Source organism: Protopterus annectens, chromosome 7.part0 (genome assembly GCF_019279795.1).
Source record: "Protopterus annectens isolate FY-2018-M chromosome 7.part0, PAN1.0, whole genome shotgun sequence".
Classification (NCBI taxonomy): Eukaryota; Metazoa; Chordata; order Ceratodontiformes; family Protopteridae; genus Protopterus; species Protopterus annectens.
Window position 1 is genome coordinate 873,017,920 of NC_056739.1, and position 24,046 is coordinate 873,041,965.

The window sequence follows — 24,046 nt, forward strand, 5'->3', positions numbered from 1 at the left end:
GCATCTAAGGAGAGGGTGGACTGCTTCCAGTGAGTGCAGTTTCATGTGAAGATTCCTAGTGTTTAGCAGCATAACCTTGGGGTTGTTTTTAGATGGAGTTTTTATGTTGGGAATTCTGTCCTCGAGACACTGCCTAAACAAAACGCATTATGGGGTGGCAATAGCCTTAGTCAGTAGCCAAAATCCCAGTGTAACAAATGAAGACCAACTCTGACAAAGCAGAGAGGTCCATCATGTCATCCTAAACTGACAGATACTGGATCCCCTTAGAATGACACCAGAAACTAAGTCAATCATTTTCTGTTTGTTTTGAGGCATCATCCTAGATGAAGGTAAAATGCTGCTCAAGGCTAGGGGACATACCACAGTCTGACAGGTCAGCCATGTCTCTCTTCATAAGAGAGGTGCATCTCAAGTTGTTCAAACCAACATGGATTATGAGTCATAACAGTACCTGCTGTTGAAAGACTTGAGTGCATTTATGATATGGTGGATCCTGGCACCGGACAGCCAGCTGACCATGACCTTTTCCTTATCCAGCCTGTTAGTCTCACGATGGAATCATCTATGACTAATATGTTTGGTTTTGTCTTTTGCCTTAAGGACTTGCTTGACAGGCAAGACACTGGTGCATGAGCTATTATGTGTATTGTGTTCTGCAGAGGAAATATGTGTAGAGTGTTTGTGAGGTCTTTGGTGTTTAGGTACGTTTCTGGTGAGGACCTTCGCATATGTAGGTACATGTGATGTGGGTCTGAATGAAGTATGAAGTGAGATGTGCATGCTCACAGCCCACTCATTGTCATATGTACTGACTGGTGTGTGAGAGCATGGATTCAAGGCTCTTAATATAACTGCATCTCTCACATGTTGAGTTTGTGTGGACTAGGTGTAGAGGGTTGCTGGTGAACATGAGGCAGATGGTATACTGTCTCAGGATGCCCTTGTTCACCAAGCTGGCTGGAGAAACTGTTGTGAAATTGTCTGTCCATAGTGTCAGGTAAATGTATATGGTCAGGAAAAGAGGTCACATTTAGGAATGGCTAGTGGGCGAGAATTGTGTTGGTACCTCTTGAGGATAGGCTTGGTGTTCCACTTGACAGTAGAGCAAGGTCATGAAAAACCTCTAGAGGACCACATGCAAAGTGATAAGAAAATGTAACAAGCAAAATATTTGTGTTTATAACCACCACTACTTGGCAGTGCACGATGGTGTGCTCCACACAAACAAGAGCAAATACGGAGCTTAAATAAAATGAAAAACAACCCTTTTAACTCATAAGGACATTCTCTCTGAGCTTTAATCCAGCAATCATCCTCTATTACATGGGACCCAGACATCACTCTCCTCCCACAAGGGCGCAGATGGGCCTTTACCAACAAAAATGGCTAGAATTTGATGCTCAGAAGTTACAAAACAGACCCAGAAACAGCAAACCAGGAACTGGGCTATGCTACAGCTGAACTAGTACACAGTATACAGTACAATGTGGCAAAAAAACAGTTCAGAAAATTTAGACAGCAGAATGCAAATACAAATTAAGTGTAGTCAAATTTAAAAAGTGTGGCCAGCACATCAGCTTTAGCTGATTTATTAGCCACCAAAAAGACAGTTTTCCCAAGAGAGGTACTTCACGTCACAATCACTAGTTGGTTCAATGGGCCTTTGAGTTGAACCTTTGAGTATAACAGTGAGATCCCAAGGGGGAAATGGGTCTTTAAATCAGAGGTATGAGGAGAAAGACTCCCTTCATAAAAGCTTTGCATAATCTAGATACGGACAAAGGTTCAGAAGAGTCTCCATCCTGAAAATTGGATATTTTAAAGAATCAACCATAGCAACTGCCTCTTGCAAATGGGTGTCAATTTGACAGAAACAGATAAAGGCTGGTTAAGAACAGACCACTGAGCAGCCAGTGTTCACTGGAGAACTCGAAAAAAAAAAAAAAAAACAAAAACAGGCCAACGGAAGATTGAGGGCAGCTGCCATAGAACCCAGTGCTTGAAGAATTAACCTTGTCTGTGGTGAAGGGAGATCTAAAATAGTCTGAACCTGGTCTCTCAATGTCTGACTGCAACTGGGGGGGTGGGGTGGGGGGACAAAGATACTAAAGTAGTTGTATCCAGGAGAACCCTAATGAATTCCAGCTTCTGAACCTGGGATGGAAGATGTTTTTCCAGATTTATAGTGATGTGCAGGGTGCTGAAATCCAGAACAAATAATCGCTGGCCTATATAAATTGATGCTTGGTTGGAGCAGTTAGAAGCCAGTGGTCTAGGTACAGAAACACTTGGAATCCCCGCAGTCTGAGACAACCTGCAACTACTGCCAAACACTTGGTAAACACTCTGGGGTGCTATGCAGAGTCCAAAGGGAAGTACTCTGAATTGGAAGTGACTGGCTCCCAGGAAAAAGTGCAGATGATTTCTGGAATGCCTGTCCATCCTGATGTGCTTGTCTGGATGTTTTGGTACCAGTTCAATAGTGTCCGGCCCCTTCTAAGCTTGGGGAGAGAATATGTAACGTCATCTGCTTGGGGGGGGGGCATCCAAGACAGACGGGCCCGTCCCAAAAGCCTCTGAAAACACTCTTCAGAAGAGCGAATTTCGCCTGACTAACCACTTCTTTGTCTAAAGATTTCTAGTATGTCTCCAAAAAAGACTTCTTCCGGTGGTGATCGTGGGGATCCCTCTCCCTCAAAGTTTGTGCCCTTGGTGAGAGACTGCAGACAGGAGTCTATGGGGCTCCTTTTGCATGTGTTTTTGTGAGGGACCTCCTCCATGGGATGATCGGGGAGGTGTAGGAAGAAGAGGGGGCTCCCTCCAGGGGCACGTCTTGGAGGCTTGTTAAGGCAGGCTGACCATGGACAGGTATGAAAGGCTCAGAAGTCAGATCCAGTGAGGGATGACAGGGAGGATAGCAGATCAGCTGGGTCAGATTTCTGTGGAAAAAGAAAACCATTTCCACCACCTGGAAGGTCGAAAGACCAGGAGGCACCCTCTCCAACCCCCTTGAAGCTAAAGCAGCCAAGAAGGAAAGAGGAGTGAACTAAAAACTTCAGGTTTGTCAACAGGTCCTTTCCAAATGATAAGCAAATCATCCAAGTATCTGAAATAACCAGCATATTTTTGAAACAGGGAGAGTTTGAAAAGCAAATCAAGTTCCCATCTTAAAAGGACAGCATTTGCAAACAAGGGGGGGGGTGCATGCAGCCCCCATGGCCACTCCAAGTGTCTGCTTGAAAAAGTTTCCCTTAAACATCAAGAAGTTATGTAACACCAAGTCCAGGAACTAAGTAACCGACTTGTTGTCAGTCTCAGAGAGTAGGGAAGGAACCACTGATGAACATGAGGTTTTTATTTCATAGTTGCAAGTACTAATTTTCTCAAGTTCACATTCTTTTGCAACATGACCAGATTAAATTATCTGAACATTGATACCAGGAAAGGACTAAAAGACAAATTTACTACAAGAATTTTCAGGAATCCCTCTAACTGCAATAATTCTCTTTTTTACTAGTTGCCACCCCTCCATCAAAAGAGGGGGTGGGCAAAAAGTAAATTTATTAGATAATCAAGGTTGACATCTGATGATGCAACTTGTCTTGAACAATTAACTTTTTAAGATAGATATTTCTGGATCGTGGATATCCTGCAGCACTCCTAGATTTCATTAGACATGAGATATGAATTGATTGAAACAAATATGCCCCCTATCATTAAAAGTGGGCTGAATCAGATAGCTAAGAAAGACAATTCTACAAGTTTTGATGGGCAACTTAATATGGTTTTGCATTACACCTTAGATGTTAAAAACATTGAAAAGACCATGCAGAAGAATTGGTGTATGCTACAATGTAACGAGAATATTATCAACTTTTTCTACTGTTGTCATCTTTCACTTCAAAAAACAAATCCAACATTAAATCTCTGTTGGAGAGGGCCAGTGATCATCCCAACAGAATACTATCTACTAGGAAATGTGGGCAATGCCTTCAGTGTCCTTACATAAACATTTGCTATAATGGCACCCTTTTAAGTAATTTGGGCACTTGTGAGCAGTATGGCTTTTTTTAATTGTTTTTCAAAAAGAGTGGCACATCTTGCTACATGTTCATCTTGGTCCACTTTCTATGTGGGAAAAACTAAAAACGTATTGATTAAGCGTATTTATCAGCATGTGTACAGTATTGAGCGCAAAGATCATAAAAGTGCACTGGCCAGAAATTCCATTGAGTGTGCTGGTTTTATTAAGTTTAACTTTTTGGTTCTAGAACAAATGCAGATTCTTCAATATGCAGGTGACTGGCAGAACAATCTGCTTCATCGGGAAATGCTTTGGCAGCTAAAGTTGGATGCTGCCACCTTTCTCAGTTTGAATGACATTTCTATTGACAGCAAATTAAAAAGGAGAGCCAGTCAATTATGCTGTATTTTGGTTAATTTTTTTTTTATTTTATTTTACCATGATAAAAATTGTGGTACATTACAACCACAGCTCCTCACTTGTCGACAGGTTTAATATAGCAATAACCCACGCCTGGGTGTGGGTAATGCTAAATTTACCCACGGTTGGCGTGGTTTGGTCCCGAGGGACCAAACAAAGCCAACCGTGGGTAAATTTAGCATTACCCACACCCAGAAGTGGGTTATTGCTATTATACCATGACATTATTTAAGAAAAGAAACTATTACTTTTCTTAAATAATGGCATAGTATAATGCCTGTTTACTGCCCTTCCGCAGATGTCTGGCATCCGCGGCAGTTCTGATGTACTGCAGAGCTGTGGGCAAAAGCAACGGAGAAAGCAAGATCTCCGTTGCTTTTTTTTTAGTGTTTCGCTATGTTAAATGAGTTTAACATAGCGAGACAGTTCACAATAAGCAACGGACAACACCGTTGCTTAATTTTAAAACTGTCTCGCTATGTTAAACTCATTTAACATAGCGAGACACTAAAAGCAACGGAGATCTTGCTTTCTCCGTTTTTGCCTCGCTATGTTAAATGGGTTTAACATGGCGAGACAGCTTTAAAATAAGCAACGGAGATCTCCGTTGCTTATTTTAAAGCTGTCTCGCTATGTTAAACCCATTTAACATAGCGAGACAGTGTTTTAAAAAAACGAGTTATACTAATGGAAAAAAGTCCGGGCGACCGGACCTTTTTCCATTAGTATAACTCGATTTACAACGGGCACGCTGGCCAATCAGCGTGCACGTTTTGGGGGGATCATGGTATAATAACACTTCATCTCTCATTGCAAAGTGAGGTTAAAGCTTTCCTTTGTGCAACCTGGTAAACCAGCACAGAAACAACTTTTTATCTGCTATATTTTTAGACCTCTCGAAAGCATATGACATGGTCTCACACACCCTACTTCTAGACACCCTTGCCTCTCTAGTCTTTGCCCCTCCAACTATTGCCTGGTTTAAAAATTATCTGTCTGATAAGCAGCAGTCTGCCCAATGGCAAGGTTTACTATCTCCTCTACTCCCAACAACATTAGTTGTACCACAAGGCTCTATATTAGGTCCTCTTTTTCAAGATATTTCCTAACAATCTTCATACCTCTATCCACCCTTCTACACTCATACAGTACTCAGACAATTAGACTCTTATCTGTTCTGCACCCTCACTTACCACGTTACAACTCACTCAGGAATCCTTTAGTTTAGTAGAAAGTTGGATTACTCAGATCCAACTTATCCCAAATCCCAAAAAGACTAAACTGTTTTTTTTCACCCCCAACAAATCTATTCCTACCTCTCTATCCTTCTCAATCACTTCCACAAATGGTACTGTCACCACCACCTCTGAACACACCAAACTCCTGGGTGTAGAAACTGACAAATACCTACAGTTTGATATCCACATTTCACAAACTGTCAAAAAGTACATAAAAATGGGTACACTATACAGACACACAAACTCTCTCTCAAAAAAAAAAAAAAAACATGAATCTCCTTGGCCTAAACCCATCTATTGCCCACTCTAATGTATGTGGCACCAATCCTTACACATCAGAAAACATGATCTTGCTAGACTTGTGACATGTTAAAACTGCCAAGTTCGCTAATAACTGCACCTTCAGAACCCATCACTGTCAGGCTGTAAAAGAACTACAATGGCTAGAATTTCCTCAAGTACTCAGTTACCATCAACTAATCATTGCCAACAATACTGTGAGACATCCCCGATAGAACCCCAGCACTAATTCACCAACTCACACCCTACAAAGCAAATCGTCCCCTTCTCTCCACTGACAAATCACTCCTTTGTATCTCTAAGGCTAACACTGCAGGTAAAGCACTATTCTCCCATAACAGCAAAATCCTGGAATAACCTTACCCTTGCTTTATCTTCTGCCTCCATTATTACGTTGTTCAAAAACGCACTTAAAATTACACTTAATGAATTCCTGGCTATGTCCATGCATTACCTAATCATCAATGTTTCTACCACTCCAGAAAGCTTCATATCCAATTATTCCCACTGTAATTTTTTTTATAGTATCAGGAATTTTATTTTCTACTCAAGTTTCTAATAGTTATACTAGCTCATACTAAACTTACACTAATTAATTTCTACGTAGTCTGTCTCTATAGTTAGTTATAATGCTTATCTAGTGTCAATTTCTGTATCTATATCGAACGCTGGATTTTTATCTAGTGTCTAATTTTGTTTTTTTTTGTCAAAAGTTGTATTTTTATCCGTTTTCAATTTTTTGCTTCTGTATAGATCATATCATATTGTACAACTATTTGTTTTTCTGTAGGTGTTTAAAAAAAGACTAATTTTAGGACTTCCATAATGGCTGCTCAATGAACAGTTTGACATCAGCTCTCCCAATGTTAAAGAAATGGAGAGATCAAGCCTAGTAGTTCTGACGGTTTTAGTAAAATTCAGTTGCTGTCTGGCAAGTACACTGCCTGGATGCACCAAAGAAGAGATGTAGAAAGCCTGAAAGAAAATCAACTATAACAGGTAAAGGTAAAACACCAGTTCAGCAAAAAAGCAGTTCAAGCTCCAGCTCCTAAACAAGAGATGGCTTCCAGTAATTTAAAGGAAAAATAAAATGTGCTTGGACTGGATTAAAATAACTAAAACACTGAAGGAGTGCATCAACTTAAATTTAACACTGGGAAAAAGGGAGAAGTTTTAAAATGCCATTCAGATGAAGCAATAAGACTGTAAAATCAGAGTTCAAAATGAAGGGCTAGTTGATTATGAGACTGCTCAAGCACAGCCGTTTCAAAAAATGGTAGTTAGAGGACAGAGCATGCGCATAAAACCTGAGACTTTCTGCTGTACCAGAGAAACAGAAAGGAACAGACTATATTAACGTTAAGAAAGCACAAATAAGCAACTGGACTGGTATTCCATAGCAGGATTTGCTAACTGAAGGGGCACACATTTATGCTCCCAACCTGGCCATAAAAAAGCAGCCATAACTTGTAATAGTAAAGATGCAATCATACCAGTGGAAAAAACAGCTGATCCTAACTGCGGCAGAACAGCAAAGTATTAAAATCTGGAAACAATAGAGTTTTGGTGGAAAAAGATTACTCAGCACACAAGCCAGAAGAGAAACAAATTTATCACAGCAATCAGGGAATGTCAAGAGGCTGATGTGAGACTGAGGACAGCTGGATACAGCAATACAAGTGTTATCTCTCCCACCACCCCCAAAGATCAAAGTAATTTCTTAATGCATAAAAGTCTAACAAGGAAATACAAGTTTGTCCAACAAAAATGAGGCATCTAACAGAAGGGGACTCTGCTTCTCATTCTTCTGACAATAAAGTCAATACAGACACTATACCAGTGAAACCTTTTCCAATGTTCCAAAGGAAAACTCGAGACAGAAAAAAACTCACAGAAGTTTATTAGAAGAATCAGGAGTACCCTTGACTTGAACTGAATGGAGCCTCGGGTTCAAGGATGGAGACACAAAGAAGAAGAAGACCACCAGCACTGAACTTGGTGAATAAATGGGCAACTATAAAGCAATCATTTACATTTGTGCAGTGTGGCTTTACAAGAATAAGTGACAAAAGAAAGAGTGGACTTCTGCTGACTTGGTTAAACCTGGGGGGGGGGTATCTTGTAAGCAAAACAATTTTAACACTATTTGTATAAAAATGCATGATATAAATTGCATGTTATACAATAAAACATTAAGTGATTGCTGAAATGTGAAAAATACTAAAAGTAAACAAATGCTACTTTAGCTTTAATAAATGTACGCATTACATGTAAAAGAGAAAAAAGGCTGGACAAAAGCATGTTCAAGGTAATAAATATGCTATAATCTTGGGCTGTTGGGAAGAGGAATGGGGTGTAAAAGTGCACTGAATATATGTAGAGTTGAAATATTTCTGATTTTTCCACTGAACGGCTTAATCTAGTAACAAGCTTCCTGTGTAGGCATGTATGCTGTAGAAATGAAAGAATACTGCTAATGCAGTGAAAAGCTTTCATTTAGCAAATATATTTTAAGTGCGAGTAGAGAAGTCTGTAGCTGGGGGCAGCTGTACAATCTGTTATGTTTCAATGGAGACAAGCTGACACTTGCTCAAGTAATAAATCAAGAGCTCTGGACATTGTCTGATGAAAGAAAAGTGAAATGAAAAAGGTATGGAGGAAAGCATCTTAGTAAAACTGACATTTGAAATTAAGTGAATAAGAGATAGCAGCTTTCCTAGCACCTACATAAATATACTAAAACAGTGCATAATTTAGCTTTGTTTACAGATAGCCAGTGCACTTGTTCTTAAAACTAAAATAAAAAGAAATGGACAGCAATTAGTTTAACTAGGAGCCCAGGCTCTAACATCCAATTTAGCATGGACACGCTTAACGTTAAGTTACGTAATGCCTGCGAGTGTAGCTGCTGATTTACAACTGTTCCTATTAGGAGGATTAAACCTCATTATTTGAAGATGTACATATTTTTCTGTTTGTTTTATAGTAATAGATTATGTGGGTGTTCTTTTTTCTTTGAGGATTTCATTAAAACAAAGTCTTGTAAAACGTGACAGGTTCAAATGGAAATGACAAGAAATAACTTTATAAACCTGACAAACATTAATGGGTGCACGTAGCACTATAGCTGAAAACAGACATTTAAAAGGCTGAGATATATGCAACAGGTGGGCAAAATATCAACTTCTTATAGTAGCTACGTGATCCATATTATTTTGGAACAAAAATGGCCTCACAGGTAGAGACAAAAAGGTAAGTGCATACAATTATATTAAAAAATGCAGAGTGCAAACAGCAATCCTACAGAAGACACACTTGGAAAGAAGTAAGTGGGTATGTGAATTTGATAAAGAAAGGATTTCAGAACAGATGTTCAGCACAATATCAGGGAAAAGGAAAAGGGGAGTACTTACATATTGCGAGAGGGGTTCCAACAGTGACAGAAGAGGGGGGAAAAGATAACTGATGATTTGTGGTAGTAAGGGGCTATTAGCAAAGGAGAAGGATTGTGTTGGTTTGTATTATATATATATATATATATATATATATATATATATATATATATATATATATATTCCATCGAAAAATGCTATTATGGAGTTGAAGGAAGTTTTGAGGGAAATAATCAGCTTTCAGCAGGGAATATTACTTACAGGTGGGAACTGGAACTTGATTTGCAACAGTGAAGATGTATCTAGGGGACCTAGAATGCTAAGTATAGCACAAGAAAGGTAGACTTCTAAAGAAATTTTGGAAAATATTTGGTATGGAAGACATGAATCCAGTAGCTGGAACGAGTGTATTTGCATATTATTTCCCAAGGTACAATAACTGGACTAGACAAATTATATTTCACAGGAACACCGGCATTAAGCTTCAACACATATCCAACAACTATTTCAGATCACATGCAAACTACTAAAATAAAAATGCAGGATAATGAAGTAAAAATGAGACTGTTGCTTCCCCCACCTATCTGCTAAAAATAGAGGAATTTAAGGAATGGGTAGTAGAAATTTGAGAGCTATTAGAGAAGACAGAAAATTCTTCAGGAGTTATAGCTAGTGAGTGGGATTTAAAAAAGCACAGTTTAAAAATGCGGTAGAAATATAGAAAATTATGGTTAAGAAATAAAAATTATTTAGAAGGGCTGACATAGGTTAAAGTAGTGCAGAATAAGGGGAATCTCACAGAAAATGTTCAACTGCAGAGTACAAGAGAGAAAATAAGAAAATACCTAGATAATCTGCAGGAGTTCAGAAAGACTGCTGAGAGGCACTTAACTCCATAGCACCAAAACATTTAGCACAGCTTAGACAACAAAAAGTAGAAAGGGTTTTTCCAAACTTGGGAAGCCTGCTACAAGAAAAATAACCAAAAATCCTGTAAAGATATTTTGGAAATTTTAAGAAAATTTGTATAAAACAGAGAAATGCACAAATGGAAATATTTACTGAAAACTAAGTATGCCAAGGTTTGAGGTAGATGAGCCTCAACAATAGATAAGACAGGAGCCGAGATTAAAAACAGTGACGTACTATCAATATAAAGTATCCAGGAACAGATAGTATTCCTGTGGAAGTTAAGGGGGCAGAAAGTGATAAAGATCTGGAAGGTTTTAACAGTATTTTAAAAGGAAGGGAAGCACCAACATCCTGGAAGAAAGCTGTGGTGGCTGTAATACCTACAGACTGTAAAGAACCATCAGACCCAGCTTTGTATAGGCCCATTTAATTTTAAGCCAAGATTCCAAGATTATAAAGTTATAAAGTGTTTATGTCAATAATAGCTCAAAGAATGTTAAAGGTGTTGCAAAATAGATAGATATGGATCAATGTGGTTTTGTGGAATGGAGGCAAACATTTGACAAAGCAGTGATGATCCAGAAGGGAACAGAATTTAAGAAAATACCACTGTTGTTGGTTGATCTTTATGGAGAAAAAAAGAATTCCACAGAGGAAGCTGGGATTTTGTGGGAGGGTTCCTCTCAGACAAGTTGCGTCTAAACAGAGGAACCAGGTAGGGGTAACCACTTTCCCTTTTGAGCTACATTTAGAGTCACTGGCTAAGAAAATAAGGGAGTTAGAAATTCAAGGATACGATTGGTATTACAAGAGAAGTTGGCTTTAATTTCAGACTATATTATTTTGTATCCGATAAAAAACAGAAAACTGAGTCGGTGTTGAACATTTTGACACAGTTTCAAGTCTTTTCAAATATAAAATTAATGAAGATAAAATAAAGGCTATAGTTGTAAACTATGTACCCACACATCAACTGTTACAGCAATACCCATATTTATGGGAAATGATAAAATGAAGTATTTAGGAGTATGGATTAAAAAAGATTCTGACAAGGTAGCTAAGGATATGTGGGAGGAGATTAAAAAGAAAATACAAAAGCTGAAACTTGAACCTCTTGTTTTGTATATGACAGCAAGATAAAAGCAGTGAAAATGGGTTTAGTCCCTTTAGTTTTATACATAGGTCAGTGTTTTTATCAACCAGAAGAGAAGCTGTGGACAATAATTAATATGTTAATAAATAAAAAGTTATAGAATTTTATCCACTAGGGGAAAAGGGCAAAAGTCAAGTGGGATAAACTGATCCTTTGAAAAGAACAGGGTGGTTTAGGATTATCCGATTTTAAGGGATACTTTAGAGCTACATTATTAAGGCTCATATACTTAATGCAAGCAGAAAGCTATAATTAAAAGTGGAAAGGGATGATGACGAAGCAGGGGGAACTTCAAGAAATAAAGAGACTGGGATTTTGAATCCAGATTCTTATGGAAAATCACCACCACACAGAATATTATATTCATGAAGTAGGAGAAAATATTGTAAGAACTAAGCCAACACGAAAATGGTGAAAGATTTTGCAGGCAGGGATCACTGCAATTAGGGCTATAGATAATAGGCAAGAGGTTGCTGGGATTTACTGGAGAAAACTGACAAATGAACCAAGTTATTAGGAACAAACAACAAGAGAGGGAAAGATAAGAGAGAGGAAAGAGGCCAAGAAGACATTTGGACTACATGCTAAAGACTGCCTTCTCTATTAGGAATTCATACAGAGTACAGGCAAACAAAGGGATAAGGAAATCTTAAGTGAAAGACCTGTTCTGATAAGAGTTTTGAGTTGAATCTAGAACACAAGCTGCTGCTAAAAAAATAAAAGTGATTCATTAGTACAGCATATAAAATATCTGCAAGACGACAGGTCCCCCTCCATGTCCCTGGAAACCCATACTGCCTATCTGTATGCACTACAGTCCCTCACCATTCAATCCAATACAATATTCATGGGGGATTTCAACTATCCTTCTATAGACTGGGAATCCTACACCACTTCTAATACACAAGCCCAGCGATTCCTTAACTTTGTTAATACTAACATCCTGAGCAGCTGGTCCATTCTCTTACCAGGGTACAAAAATCCTTGACCTTGTACTCATGAACATGGGGGGGGGGGGCAATGTTCCTCACCCAATATAATGTCTTCACTCATCAGATCTGACCATAAGGGAGTATTACTTGAAATAAAAATTAAATCTGGGGATCCAGCAAAACTAAAAACCTTTAGGAACTATTCCAAGGCTAACCTTTCTCTACTAAGCAATACCTTAGCTAAACTGTACGCCCAAACTCAGTAAACATAGCCTATGCTGAGCTATTTACGAAATCTCTGTACAGTCATACTGACAGCTGTATATAGAGTGAGTTGTGCCCAATGATATTAAAAACAAGAAACTCAAATGGCAAGCCACCCTGGTGGAATCATAGTACCAATTGGTTACACAACAAAAGAAAAAAAAATCTTGGCCAAGCAGAGGAGGAACAAAGCCATACATACTAAAAGACCCCGACCAATCTAAACAAGCAGCTAAGAGGGTTAATTAATACTTCAAAGGATAAATTTCAAGAAAAAATAGCTTCTCAGAAAAAGGACCACTACAAAGCTTTCTACAGCTATGTCCATAACCTCAGGGCTATTGCCAATCTTTTGGCAGACAGTTAAAGCTCAAATTTCTCCCCCAACTACTCCCTCTCACTGACAGCACAAAAGAAATTCCACATACCACAATCCCCCCAACCATTACTAGGGAACAAGTCATCATTGCAATTTTCAAGGCCAAAAACAAAGCATCAATAGGCCCGATAACATCCCAGGATGTTTAATAAAATAGCATGAAGCAGGATCTTTCTGAATCACTTGAAACACTTTTCAACTGGAACCTTCAGTCAGGTTTTGTGCCCAAAGAATGGAAGACTGCTAGAATCATTCCCCTTGCAAAAACTGGGTCCAACCACTGATCCGTGTAACTACAGGCCCACAACTCTTACCAGTCTCGTATACAAGACCATGGAAAGAATCATCATGGACATGATAAAGGAAGACATAGGTAATCTGCAAATGATGGACCCATCTCAGTTTGGGTTTGTTAAGTGAAGGTCATGCCTATTAAATCTGGTGGGCTTTAAAAAGTCACCAAGGCATTATGACGGTAAGACTGTGCACACAACTTACCTTGACCTGCCCAAGGCATCTGCTACAATACCCCACTCAGGCATTAAAGACAAGCTCACTAATTTAGGTATAAACCCTTTTAACTGCCCACTGGTTAGCAAACTGAGTCGCTGATAGGACCCAAAAGGTCAAAATAGATGAAGCCACCTCCACCAAGAGGCCAGTCACTAGCGGAGTCCCCAGGGCATCTATTTTTCTGAAAAAGAAGCAAATGTTAAAGGTTTATGTCTGACTAAGTTAACAGATGACTGCAAGCTGGGGGTTATCAATGACTCCCCCTGCAGACAATAGTATTCTTCAAGAAGGTCCATCTCTGACTAACAAATGGTGCCAAAGCCATAGTCTTAAACTCAATGCTAAGAAATGCATAATTGCACCCTATGGGGAAGTTAGCCATTCCAGTTAATTACTATGATAATGCACCCAAAGAGTCGACCCAGTGGTACATTGCTCCCTTTGGTATGTACCGGACCAGGAATATGCAGCAACTACAGCCACCTCAGAGGTTCCTTACAAAAAAAATACAAGGTGCAACAAACCTACCTTATGCAGAGCACCTTAAACAGTTTCCCTCTACTTCGTCTCTTACAGATTGCTGAAGGGTGATCTATGCCTGGTTTACAAGACATCTGCAAACCGCATACTTACAGCTCTCCCACATATTCATAAATCAAAGAGCACCAGAAATACAAAGTCTAGGGACCCAAATTTTGTCTGTGACTTAAACAGAAACTACTGGAGAGAGAGATGTGTCCCAGAGACTGCCCCGCCTATGGAACAGGCTTCCCATCCATGTGAAGTGGAGTTACTCCCGGGTCATTAGCCTAGTAACAATCTAAGAATGTACAAACTACAGGATTCAGAGGAGAACAGAGATCGGCTAAGCAATTCACAAGGAAACAGGAGGACATTATGTATGGCTCCCAAATATGCAACAAAGTCTAGAAGATTTAGAATTTTCGTGTGGAAATGTTTGAACAGGTATTTTTATACTCCAAGCAGACTACAAATCATTTTACCTTGGGGAGATGGCAAATGTTAGAGTTGTGATGGGGTAGAAAGAGGTACCTGGAACATATGTTTTGGGAGTGTAATGATTTCGGGGACTTTAAAAATTCCCTACAGAGTACTCTGTCAGAAATATTGGGCAAGCAAATAGGACTAACTAAATAATTACTTTTTGAGTTGGGATGCAGGACTTGAATTGCACTGCCATAGTAAGGTTTTCTTAAGTTTAAACCTGATAGCTTCCAAAAGAGCTATAACTAGAAAATAGAAATCAAAGTCTATAAACTAAATTATATTTGAAGTATTTAATAACTGTAACAGAAATAAAAACTGGAAGTGGGACCTTTAGAAAAGGGTAGAACAAATTACATAGATAAAATGGAAATTATGAAGCAATGCAGGAATAATGTTCTGGAGGAGGAATGAGATTTAAAGGAAGGCAGGAATTGATCAATGTATGCAATGTTGGATTGATAACTGTACAAAAGAATATATGTGATGTATAATATTTGCAACTGGTAATACATTAATATGGTTTGTCTATGTCTTACGTGATAATTTATTAAAGATGTTAAGAGAGACTTGGTAATTTTACAGATCAACAGATCTCACACACAAACCAAATTATTCCCTCTATCTCAATCCCATTATAAAAGAACCTCCTAAATCAATTATATATTAAATTTTATACAACAACACCGCACAATTTTATTTCTAATTTACATAAAACCTTATTTTTATAACAACTTGAATAACCAGTTTTAGAATTTCATTACTCTAAGTGAAAATATTTGCACAATCACAAAAATAGCAAAAACATTTTACTCTTTTTAGAGAAAGCTCTTAAAAAGGATGGCACTTAAACCTCTGCATGTGACACACTATTCTTGTGCATGAACTTATTTTAGCATAGAATTGGTTCAGTTGTAGCCAGCCTGTTAAAAGTTTGTAGTTATTCATTAGCATTACGGGCTATATGAATATACACTGCAAAATTTCTGTGCACCATGTCCAACTATTCATACTTTTCAGGGCTGTAACGTATAAATGTACAATCCTGAAAAAAATAAAATCAGAAACAGTCTTTACATTACAGCATGTACTATTTTGTTATGCTCCTAACAGAAAATACAAATGCAAATCCACTTATACCAACCTTATACACGATTACCACAATATTTAAAAAACAGCTCAGCTTTGAGGCATTTGTTACATATTAGCAAATGAAGATGTCTATTGACGGATCTCAAAGTTCACGTTACAACATTCTAACAGTTTCAAATGATGCAATAAGTGTTGGCCAGAAGTGAATATGAAATCTGGTTGGCTCTAAAAAGAAACATCAGAGGTCAATAAAAGCAATGATCAAAGGGGTAGAAAAGCTATGGTCACAGACCAGGCTCTCCATAGCATTAACAGAGCCCAGTGCCTAACAGACCAGTTAAGTAAACATTATGTTTCAAAATTAGCCATCACATTGCTAATCCAACTGAAAAAGGGTCTAACAGCACAAAGTTCACAAGAAAAAATAAATTTCTATATTTATGCATTAGAAACAGCATACTAGATAATTATGCTATAGCACCACTACTCAGAACACGTACTACCTGTACCCTACAAGGACAAAGTACAGATGTATTTATTTATTGACATTTGTTAACTAGGTTCGTTTGTCCAGCTAGGCCAGAGACCCATTTTCAGTGGAGAACTAAGGAGAAAAGCTCCAGTTACAGACAGTATACAATACATAAAAGGTCAGTTTACAATACATAAAAATTCAGTTTATAATACATAAAATTGCAGTTTACAATACAAATACATAAAAAGTCGGTGTTAGATAAGGTAAATCAGATGAGCAGATGTATACACAATAGTAGTAAAACCCTTTTTTTTCCCCACTATGGTACTTATTCAGCAAAATACTACTGCCAGAGCAATCCATAAAAGTTTTGAAGTGGTGGAGTAGTGTGTATTTTGGGAACAGTACCACTAGGGAGGTGTGAGAGATGAGAATGCATGTGTAAGTTGGAAGTGGTATCAGGAGGTAGATTAAGATGTTAAGGAAATATGAGGGAAAATTTGGTGAAGATTAGGATAAAGGATAGTAGTAGAGTTAAGGTAGGGTCATTCCAAGTACAACTTTTGGTGTTAAGTAAGTGAAGTTTGAGTTCTTTCTTAAAGCGTATAGGGTGAGTAATGGAGCGTATGTGTGTTGGAAGTTTATTCCACGCTTGGGATACAGAGGATTTGCACAGAAGTTTACCAATACTTTTCTTTGGTTGGTAAATGTCTAGGAGTTGCTGGTTAGAGGTGTGGAGTGTGCAAGTAGGAGTATAGGTGGATACTAAGGAGGGGAGAGCAGGACAGGAGGATGGTTTGTGTACTATGGAGTGAGCGATTTAAATTGTGATAGGAGTTATGGAAGTTCAAGCCATTGTAAAGAGTTGAGTGCAAGGCAATTGTGTGAGTTTTAAGGGAAGTGTGTGACAAATCTTTCTATTTTGTAGTAAGTTTGTTAGAGTTTGGCCAGGGCAGTGGTCTGAGTGTTAGTTAGGATTGGGGTGGCACAGGGAAGGGGAGAAGAGCAGCCTGTGTCAGGGAGAGTCTAGCATTAGAGGTCAAGAGTTTTCAGTTGCGATAAAAGCAACCCCAATTTTTGGTGATTTTATTTTATACTTTGAAGGATATGCAAGGTAAATTTAAAGTTTATCATCAATGGTGGCACCTAGAAGCTTTGTGTGGGAGTCAGGTTGTATGATGGTGTTATTGGAGAATGTGATGAGAAAGGTAGACTTAAGGTGAGAGAGAACGAGGGAGGAATAGCAGGAGCTTGTTTTGTTTTTTTTTGGGGGGGGTTCAGGATGAGTAAATTATCAGACAACCACTTTTCAAAGGATACAAAAGTGTCTTGGGTAAGAGTGTGAAGGTCAGAGATATTGCTGGAAGTGCAGATAAGAGTTGAGTCGTCAGCATACTGAATTACAGTAGATTGTTTACAGGCAGTATGAAGTTCATTATTAAAAATGTTGAGCATGAAGGGGCCCAAGATGGCACCTTGGGATACCCCGGTTGTTACTGGAAGGTAGGGAGCGTAGGAGGAGAGTCATCAAACAGATTGTTGTCTATAAGACAGGTAGCTAAAAAAAAAAAGGCTAGGGCGGAAGCAGATAGATTGAGGTTAGCGAGTTTATAGTTAGAGGTTATGGATAAGAGTGTCAAAGGCTTTGGAGAGGTCGAGGAAAAGACAAGACAAGAGGTGGTTTTTATCACAGGCCTCAGCTATTGTATGTGTAAATGATAGGAAAGCTGTAGGAGTGCTGTGGTTAGGGCGGAAGCCATGTTGAGTGGGTGTGAGAAGGTTCTGCTGGAGGAGATAGTTTAGGAGCTATGTATGTATGCATTTTTCGAGTATCTTGGAGACAGAATAGCAATTGATCGAAAGTTAGATGGGTCAGTTGAGTTCCCTCCTTTATGCAGGGGGACAGTGAAGAAGGATTTACAAATCTTGGGCACTGCTACTTCCTGAATAGATCTATTGATTAATGGGGATACTGGGTAGGCTATAGATTCAGCGGCTATTTTGAGGAAAGTGGGTGGGAGATCGTCTGAGGAGGAAGAGCAGGGTTTAAACTTCATGAGAAGTGATTTAATGTAGGAAGTTGGAACTGATTGAAAGTTGAAAAGGTTATCGTTGTGTGGGTTGGGAGGGGTAGAGGTGGTATATGTGATGGAGTTAGAGAGTGTAAGTTTCTGGACAGTGTCAATTAAGTACCTATTGAGAAGGGTAGCAGTTTCTAGGAGTGTTATTTGGGAAAGTGGAGGGACTGGAAGAGCAACCAGGATTGAGAATTTTATTTAAGGTAGTCAAGAATTTTTGTGGATTGATTTTGCTGTTAATCTGGGGAGAGTTATAACAGGATTTTTTGTCACTGCTGACATGTTTTTTGACAAGGTTCTGAAGTTCTTTGTACTTTTGTAACAGGGGAGGTTCTTTGGTCTTAGTCCAGGCTTTCAAGTGCTATCAAGTTTATGAATGAGGGATCTAGTTTCCTTAGTAAGCCAGGGAGCAAAATTAGGTTTTATTCGAATTCTCCTGGTAGGGGCAAGGGAGTTAAGGGTATCTAGGAATATTTTATTAAATTTAAGCACGGCTTCATTGAGAGGGATCCATCTGAGGATGGACCAGTCAATACTAGAATGATATGTTCAGCTGGGTGGAAGTCTGGAGTAGGGATGGTGATAGTTGACGGGTTAAAGCTATCAGAATAGAGGATGGCAATACAACCACCGTTTTTTGAATTTCTATCAGAGCAGTAGATGTTATAACCAGGTGGAAGTATTTCTTTGTTTATGTGGGGTTCTAGCCTAGTTTCAGATAAGGTTAGGATGTGAGGGGTGGTTTGGGCAATCCAAGAATGCATCTCAGTGAATTTGTTAGTGAGGCTTTGTATATTTAAGGAGTAGATAGAGAAATGTTTGTGTAGTGAGGTTTGGTAAGAGGGAGGATGAGTAGGGTGTGACAGGTGGTTGGATGGGGGGGGGTGGAGGAGGGAATGTGGGGTGTAGGGTTATGAGGAGGGGAGGCCAGGATTGGGGTGGATGTCACCAGCGAGACGTATGTTACTAGGAAGTGAAGTAAAATTGGCTAGTAGCAAGAGATGGTGGTGTAGTTTTGGTTTGGATTTATATGAGTGAGGGTAGTGCTCTAATATAACAAGTTTATGAAGGCAGTTAATGGAGAAGTTGGAGAGATGGGGAGATTAGGAAGGACTGAGATGGAGGGGAAGATTTGGGGATATGTGTGATAGAGTGTATAAAAGGCTGGGAAAGGTTGGTATGATAGGAGGTTAGAACACAGATCAATATTAGAATTGGCAAGGCAAAGTATGAAAGTAGCATGTTAGGTTATGAGGGGATTAAAGGTGAGAGATGTGTGAATGAACACGTTAGAGAACAGGAGGTGATCTGGTAAATAGTGATGGATTATGGGTTGGGTGCTAACAGGCAGGAAGTGGAGTATGAGTGGTTGAAGAGGAGGGAGTGGATAGGATAAAAGTATTTGAGGTGGGAATGGGGGTAGGGTAGGGGAACATAGCTGGTTAGCACAAGCCACATAATGCTGAGAGAAAAAAAAATGTTTCCAAAATGAGTAACACTACTTGGACAGTGCCTGCAAGCAGGTAATGTGAGAATAGGTTAGAGCAGACAAAGGAGGGAGATTACAAGAAGAAATGACAGGAAAGCAACTGTATCCGTTTGCGAGAAGAATTTTGGTAGCTATGACTTTGTGGGGTATAAGGGCAGAGAAAACAAATAGTAGGGCTATGCACCAGGAAGGGGATATGATAAAATGGCAAGGAACCCAGATGGGGTGCCGTATGAAGGAAGGGGTTTTAAGAAAAATAAAGCTGTTTCATTTGGGGGGCTATATGGTGCAGCTGCCGATCCCGATAGCGTGCTCCCTTACAACCAGAAATTAAGCTACTGGAGCATATAACAAACAAATATGATTAAAACATACTTTGTGCAAATGGGAAATTGTAGTACATCAGCCAGATAGCCGTTCTTTGCAGGGGCCTTGAACTTCAGTGCTGTAAGAAACAGGGTTTCAGCTAGAAAGTAATGATTTGGTAGCACTATGAGAAAAAAGAAAGAGGTAGGAGAAAAGTTAGGAGGATAGCAGGAACAAAAATACAAGTCTGGAAAAGATCAGTTTGTAGAAAAAATAAACCAGCAAGCATTGATAATGTAAGGAAAAAACAGCAAGATAAACAGGTGACAACTTCCCAATACAATGGTATTTCTGCTGAAACAAGTGCAAGCACAGCAAATTCACTGTGCGTGACTTGTACAGTGCACTTGTTCTTCTAGTAAAACCTCTACACATTGTGCTCGGTTACATTTACTGTAGACGTGACTAAAAGTTTAGCATTGAAAAATACAAAGTCACTTGCAGTATTAGATAGGTATTATTTTGTTTTTCTTTTTGCACCAACACAGGGGAGCAATTTACAACAGTAAATACAATAAAGTGCGAAAAATGAAACGGATGAGAGCACTACACAAAACCTTGATGTATAAACTACAAATCTCAGCACATTTAGAGAAACCAACAACAATATAATGTGACACAGCCCTAGAATCACGTGCCCCTGTACTCAGGAAATACTACTAGAAAAAAATGCAATGTGCATGTGCTAGAAATAAACACCACCCTGACTCTATGCTGACAGAGAAAAAACAAATAAACCACATGTTAATACTTGGTTACACCACAAGCAGTCACAGGGCAAAATAAAATACTGTTAATTTTGCAGCTACAGATAAAAACAGCAATGGTAACAGAAAAAGTATTGCATTTTGTAGGGATGGCAGTGCAAACAAAAAAAAAAAAAAAGACTTACATGAGGAGCATGCTACCAGCGGAGGACGCACTGACAAGGTGTGTAGAGTGGACAGTAGAGGGGGCCCCACAAAAAGCCAGGGATAATTAACCCAAGGACAGTGTAAGCAAAGGTCAGCATTACTGCACAAATATTCCATAATACTGCCCTGCAAATTTACAGTACTTTACTAAATTTCATACCTACATTAACACACATCTGGAATTATTTACCACAATGTATTACCTCCCTTACCATTCATTACACACCTGGCCAGTACTTAATTTGAGCTGGTTTTAAAGTTTGTAAAGCTTTGTATTAGTTTTACTGCATCCCTCAGCGATGTCAGCAAAAGGATAGTATGAAATGTGCCACTGAAATATCCCAACGCAAGCATACTTTTATGTTCCATTAAAGTCTGTGTGCACCCCAATGTTAATGCTACACTGATTTATTTCACAAAGGGTAGGGTTCACTGACATAAGTGTAAGGAAAACACAATTTTTATGAAGAATTTTAAACAAAAGGAAGCTATTTACATCAATCAATACAGGGGCCAATGCATTCTACATCAGTACAGCTACCATAAGCCACGATGCAAAAAGGTAGGAAATTAATTTTGGCAAAAGACATAGGAGATGGTCTTTCACATGCAGCAGCAGCTATTGTACTACTGAGAGTTTGATTCCTGTGTAACTATGGTCAATTTTTTTTCAGTAAGTCAACTGAATCACCTAACTTTAAAATAAAGTACACAAGACATGTTCAAACAAAGCAGGATGGATGTTTCTAAATTGTACTCATACAAAACCATTACCCAAAATTAAGTCCAAGTCTAGCACAGTAGTAACCAATAAGACTCATTCGACACACCATGGATAATTCTTCAGACCACTCTTTTGCTGTAGTGGTCATCAAGAACTAGATATCTAACATAGATGTATAAATTGTACAGTACTTTCTTATCAAAGTGAAAGCACCATGACAATGAATAGACATGACAAAACAGATATTCATTACACAAAGCCTTCCCCAACAACTTAAACAATGATGTAAAAAATCGTGTCAACCTTTCCATCCACACTACAATTTAACTGTGACCCCCTTGCGCCTTTTAGACTGCTGTGTTTCCACTGAAAGCAGCTGAAAAGGCAAGCCTAAATATTCTTAACACATGTCTTATACATCCTAAAAAATCTATACCAGCTATTCCTGGTTATTCGTCCTTCGTCAGAAATTAATACAATTTGACAATGCTGCTACAGTGGGTGATGTATGGATCTTGCATCTGGACCCATCTTATCACAGGAAGCTATACTGCTATCTCCTACCACATACCCTCCTCTAGGTTACAGCCTCAGTACTTTGTGTCCCCATACTTTACTTAGCTAGTTTATGTCTTAAGTAAATCTGCCCTAAAACCACAAGTGCTTCCAGCATAACCAAACTACATCCTCTTCCTGCTTAGAGTCACACTTCCAGTAGTCCTTTCGAACATCAATAGAGAATAATCCCTTCCTTGACTACACACGGTGTACTCCTGAGGGATAATTCAGGTGACCTGCCTCAAGGATCATAACTTCAATAAAAGATGACCAGAAAGGTGACAAAGCCTCTACAACACCCAATAAGCTAAGAAAAGTAAAGTTAATCACAACCACCACCAGGTAACTATGATGGAAATGTCACTATACTTATGGCAGTCTGACAAGGTTTCCATACAGTCTTCCAAAACCTAAATATCTTGTTAGCCACATGATGCAATTGCTATGAAATAACTGACAGTTTTCACTTTGTGTGAAGCAAGTCTCCTCCCTAAAAATCCATGCACCCTTCCTCTATCTGAACTCTGAGGTTGCTCGTTTGTGTTCACTGCGCCAATTTTCTGAGCAAAAACGGGAATATCAATATGGTATCACAACCTTAGAATTAAATGTTCTTAATAGTGGATCGTCAGGATGCATTTCCCTATGGAGGCGAAGGGGGATTACTCCCACAAACCACTTCAACTGAATTTCTACACCTCTCCACACTGACTGTCAGACGCAGTACACCCAAGGATGTGATGGTGCATGGGTACATACAGAGTCGGGGCTTACTCTTCAATAACCCACGGGTGATATAAACTGCGGTTTTCAATAAATTGACCACTGATCTTCCAAAATACCAGTTAGTTCGTGTTAAGACAGTGAAAAGAACGGCCCATTATATTCTATTGGCAGGTCCTAATAACAACTTTCTTGACACAGCTTCACCAGTACAATGAGCTCAGCTTTTAAAGCTGTATGCTCGTTTTGGTGGTTCTGCTTATGACATCTGAAATACATTTTACAAGGGCGTCCCTCTTCACAGTAAGCCACGGGAACTGCCAAAACTGTTTTTGTAAGCTTAAATTCAAATAAATGCACGTGAGCGGTGGCAATCGAGTCTAGAATCTTCCTGAAAACATAAGCACATGTTTCCTATCTTAATTATATTGCACTATTAACCTCGTTATTTTTTTAGCTTTAATATCTTAACTAAACGGTCACAATGTTTCCACGTAGTATTTTTATGTAACCTGCAGCGTTGAAAACTGCTAAAAAATCCAATTATCTTTCATTAAAGATTGTACTATATCGCCGCAAACCAGACCTCGGGGGGTCTTCTCTTGTCCAGTAAGGACAATTCATCTCACCTGCACGTCATTAAGCTCCACTCGCAAATACACATCTTCGTGTCTCTGAGCCCAATAAACGCGAGGTGTCAGGGTCGCAGACTGCATCTTTTCATTGGGGTAGATAACAACAAATGAATGAAAAGTGAGATACCGGAATAAGGAATGAGTTACATTAAATTCGGACCAGTTTGTACTGTAGACAGTTGAGTAGCAACACCACTAGAAGTTTATAAGAAAGCTGCTAGACCAGTAGCGTAGCTCTTCAATGGTTACGTACTGACGTCCTAGGGGCAGTGAGAACACAAACCAATCAAAGCAGTGAAGTAAGTTATTCTAGGAAGTTAAGTGTAGTGTAGGTGCTTAGAAATGCTATTCGTCTGCATGAAGCGTGCTTTTCGAACAGTGTAAATCCTTTATGTCCGGTTATTAAATGCATCCTACCAGGTCTTTCAGTCTAATGTTAACAAACTATGTTATGATA

The 24,046-nt window shown here is 39.0% G+C and overlaps 1 protein-coding gene across 1 annotated transcript in view; it reads right to left on the reverse strand.

Moving 5' to 3' along the window:
* The window catches only part of HACD3 (3-hydroxyacyl-CoA dehydratase 3), a 1,036,541-nt gene extending 1,012,727 nt beyond the window's left edge, over window positions 1–23,814 (reverse strand). Inside the window, exon 1 of the mRNA XM_044076349.1 lies at window positions 23,584–23,814. Coding sequence (XP_043932284.1) covers window positions 23,584–23,670 — 87 coding nt within the window. The 5' untranslated portion in view covers window positions 23,671–23,814. The remainder of the gene's footprint in view (window positions 1–23,583) is intronic.
* Between the last annotated feature and the right edge of the window lie 232 nt (window positions 23,815–24,046).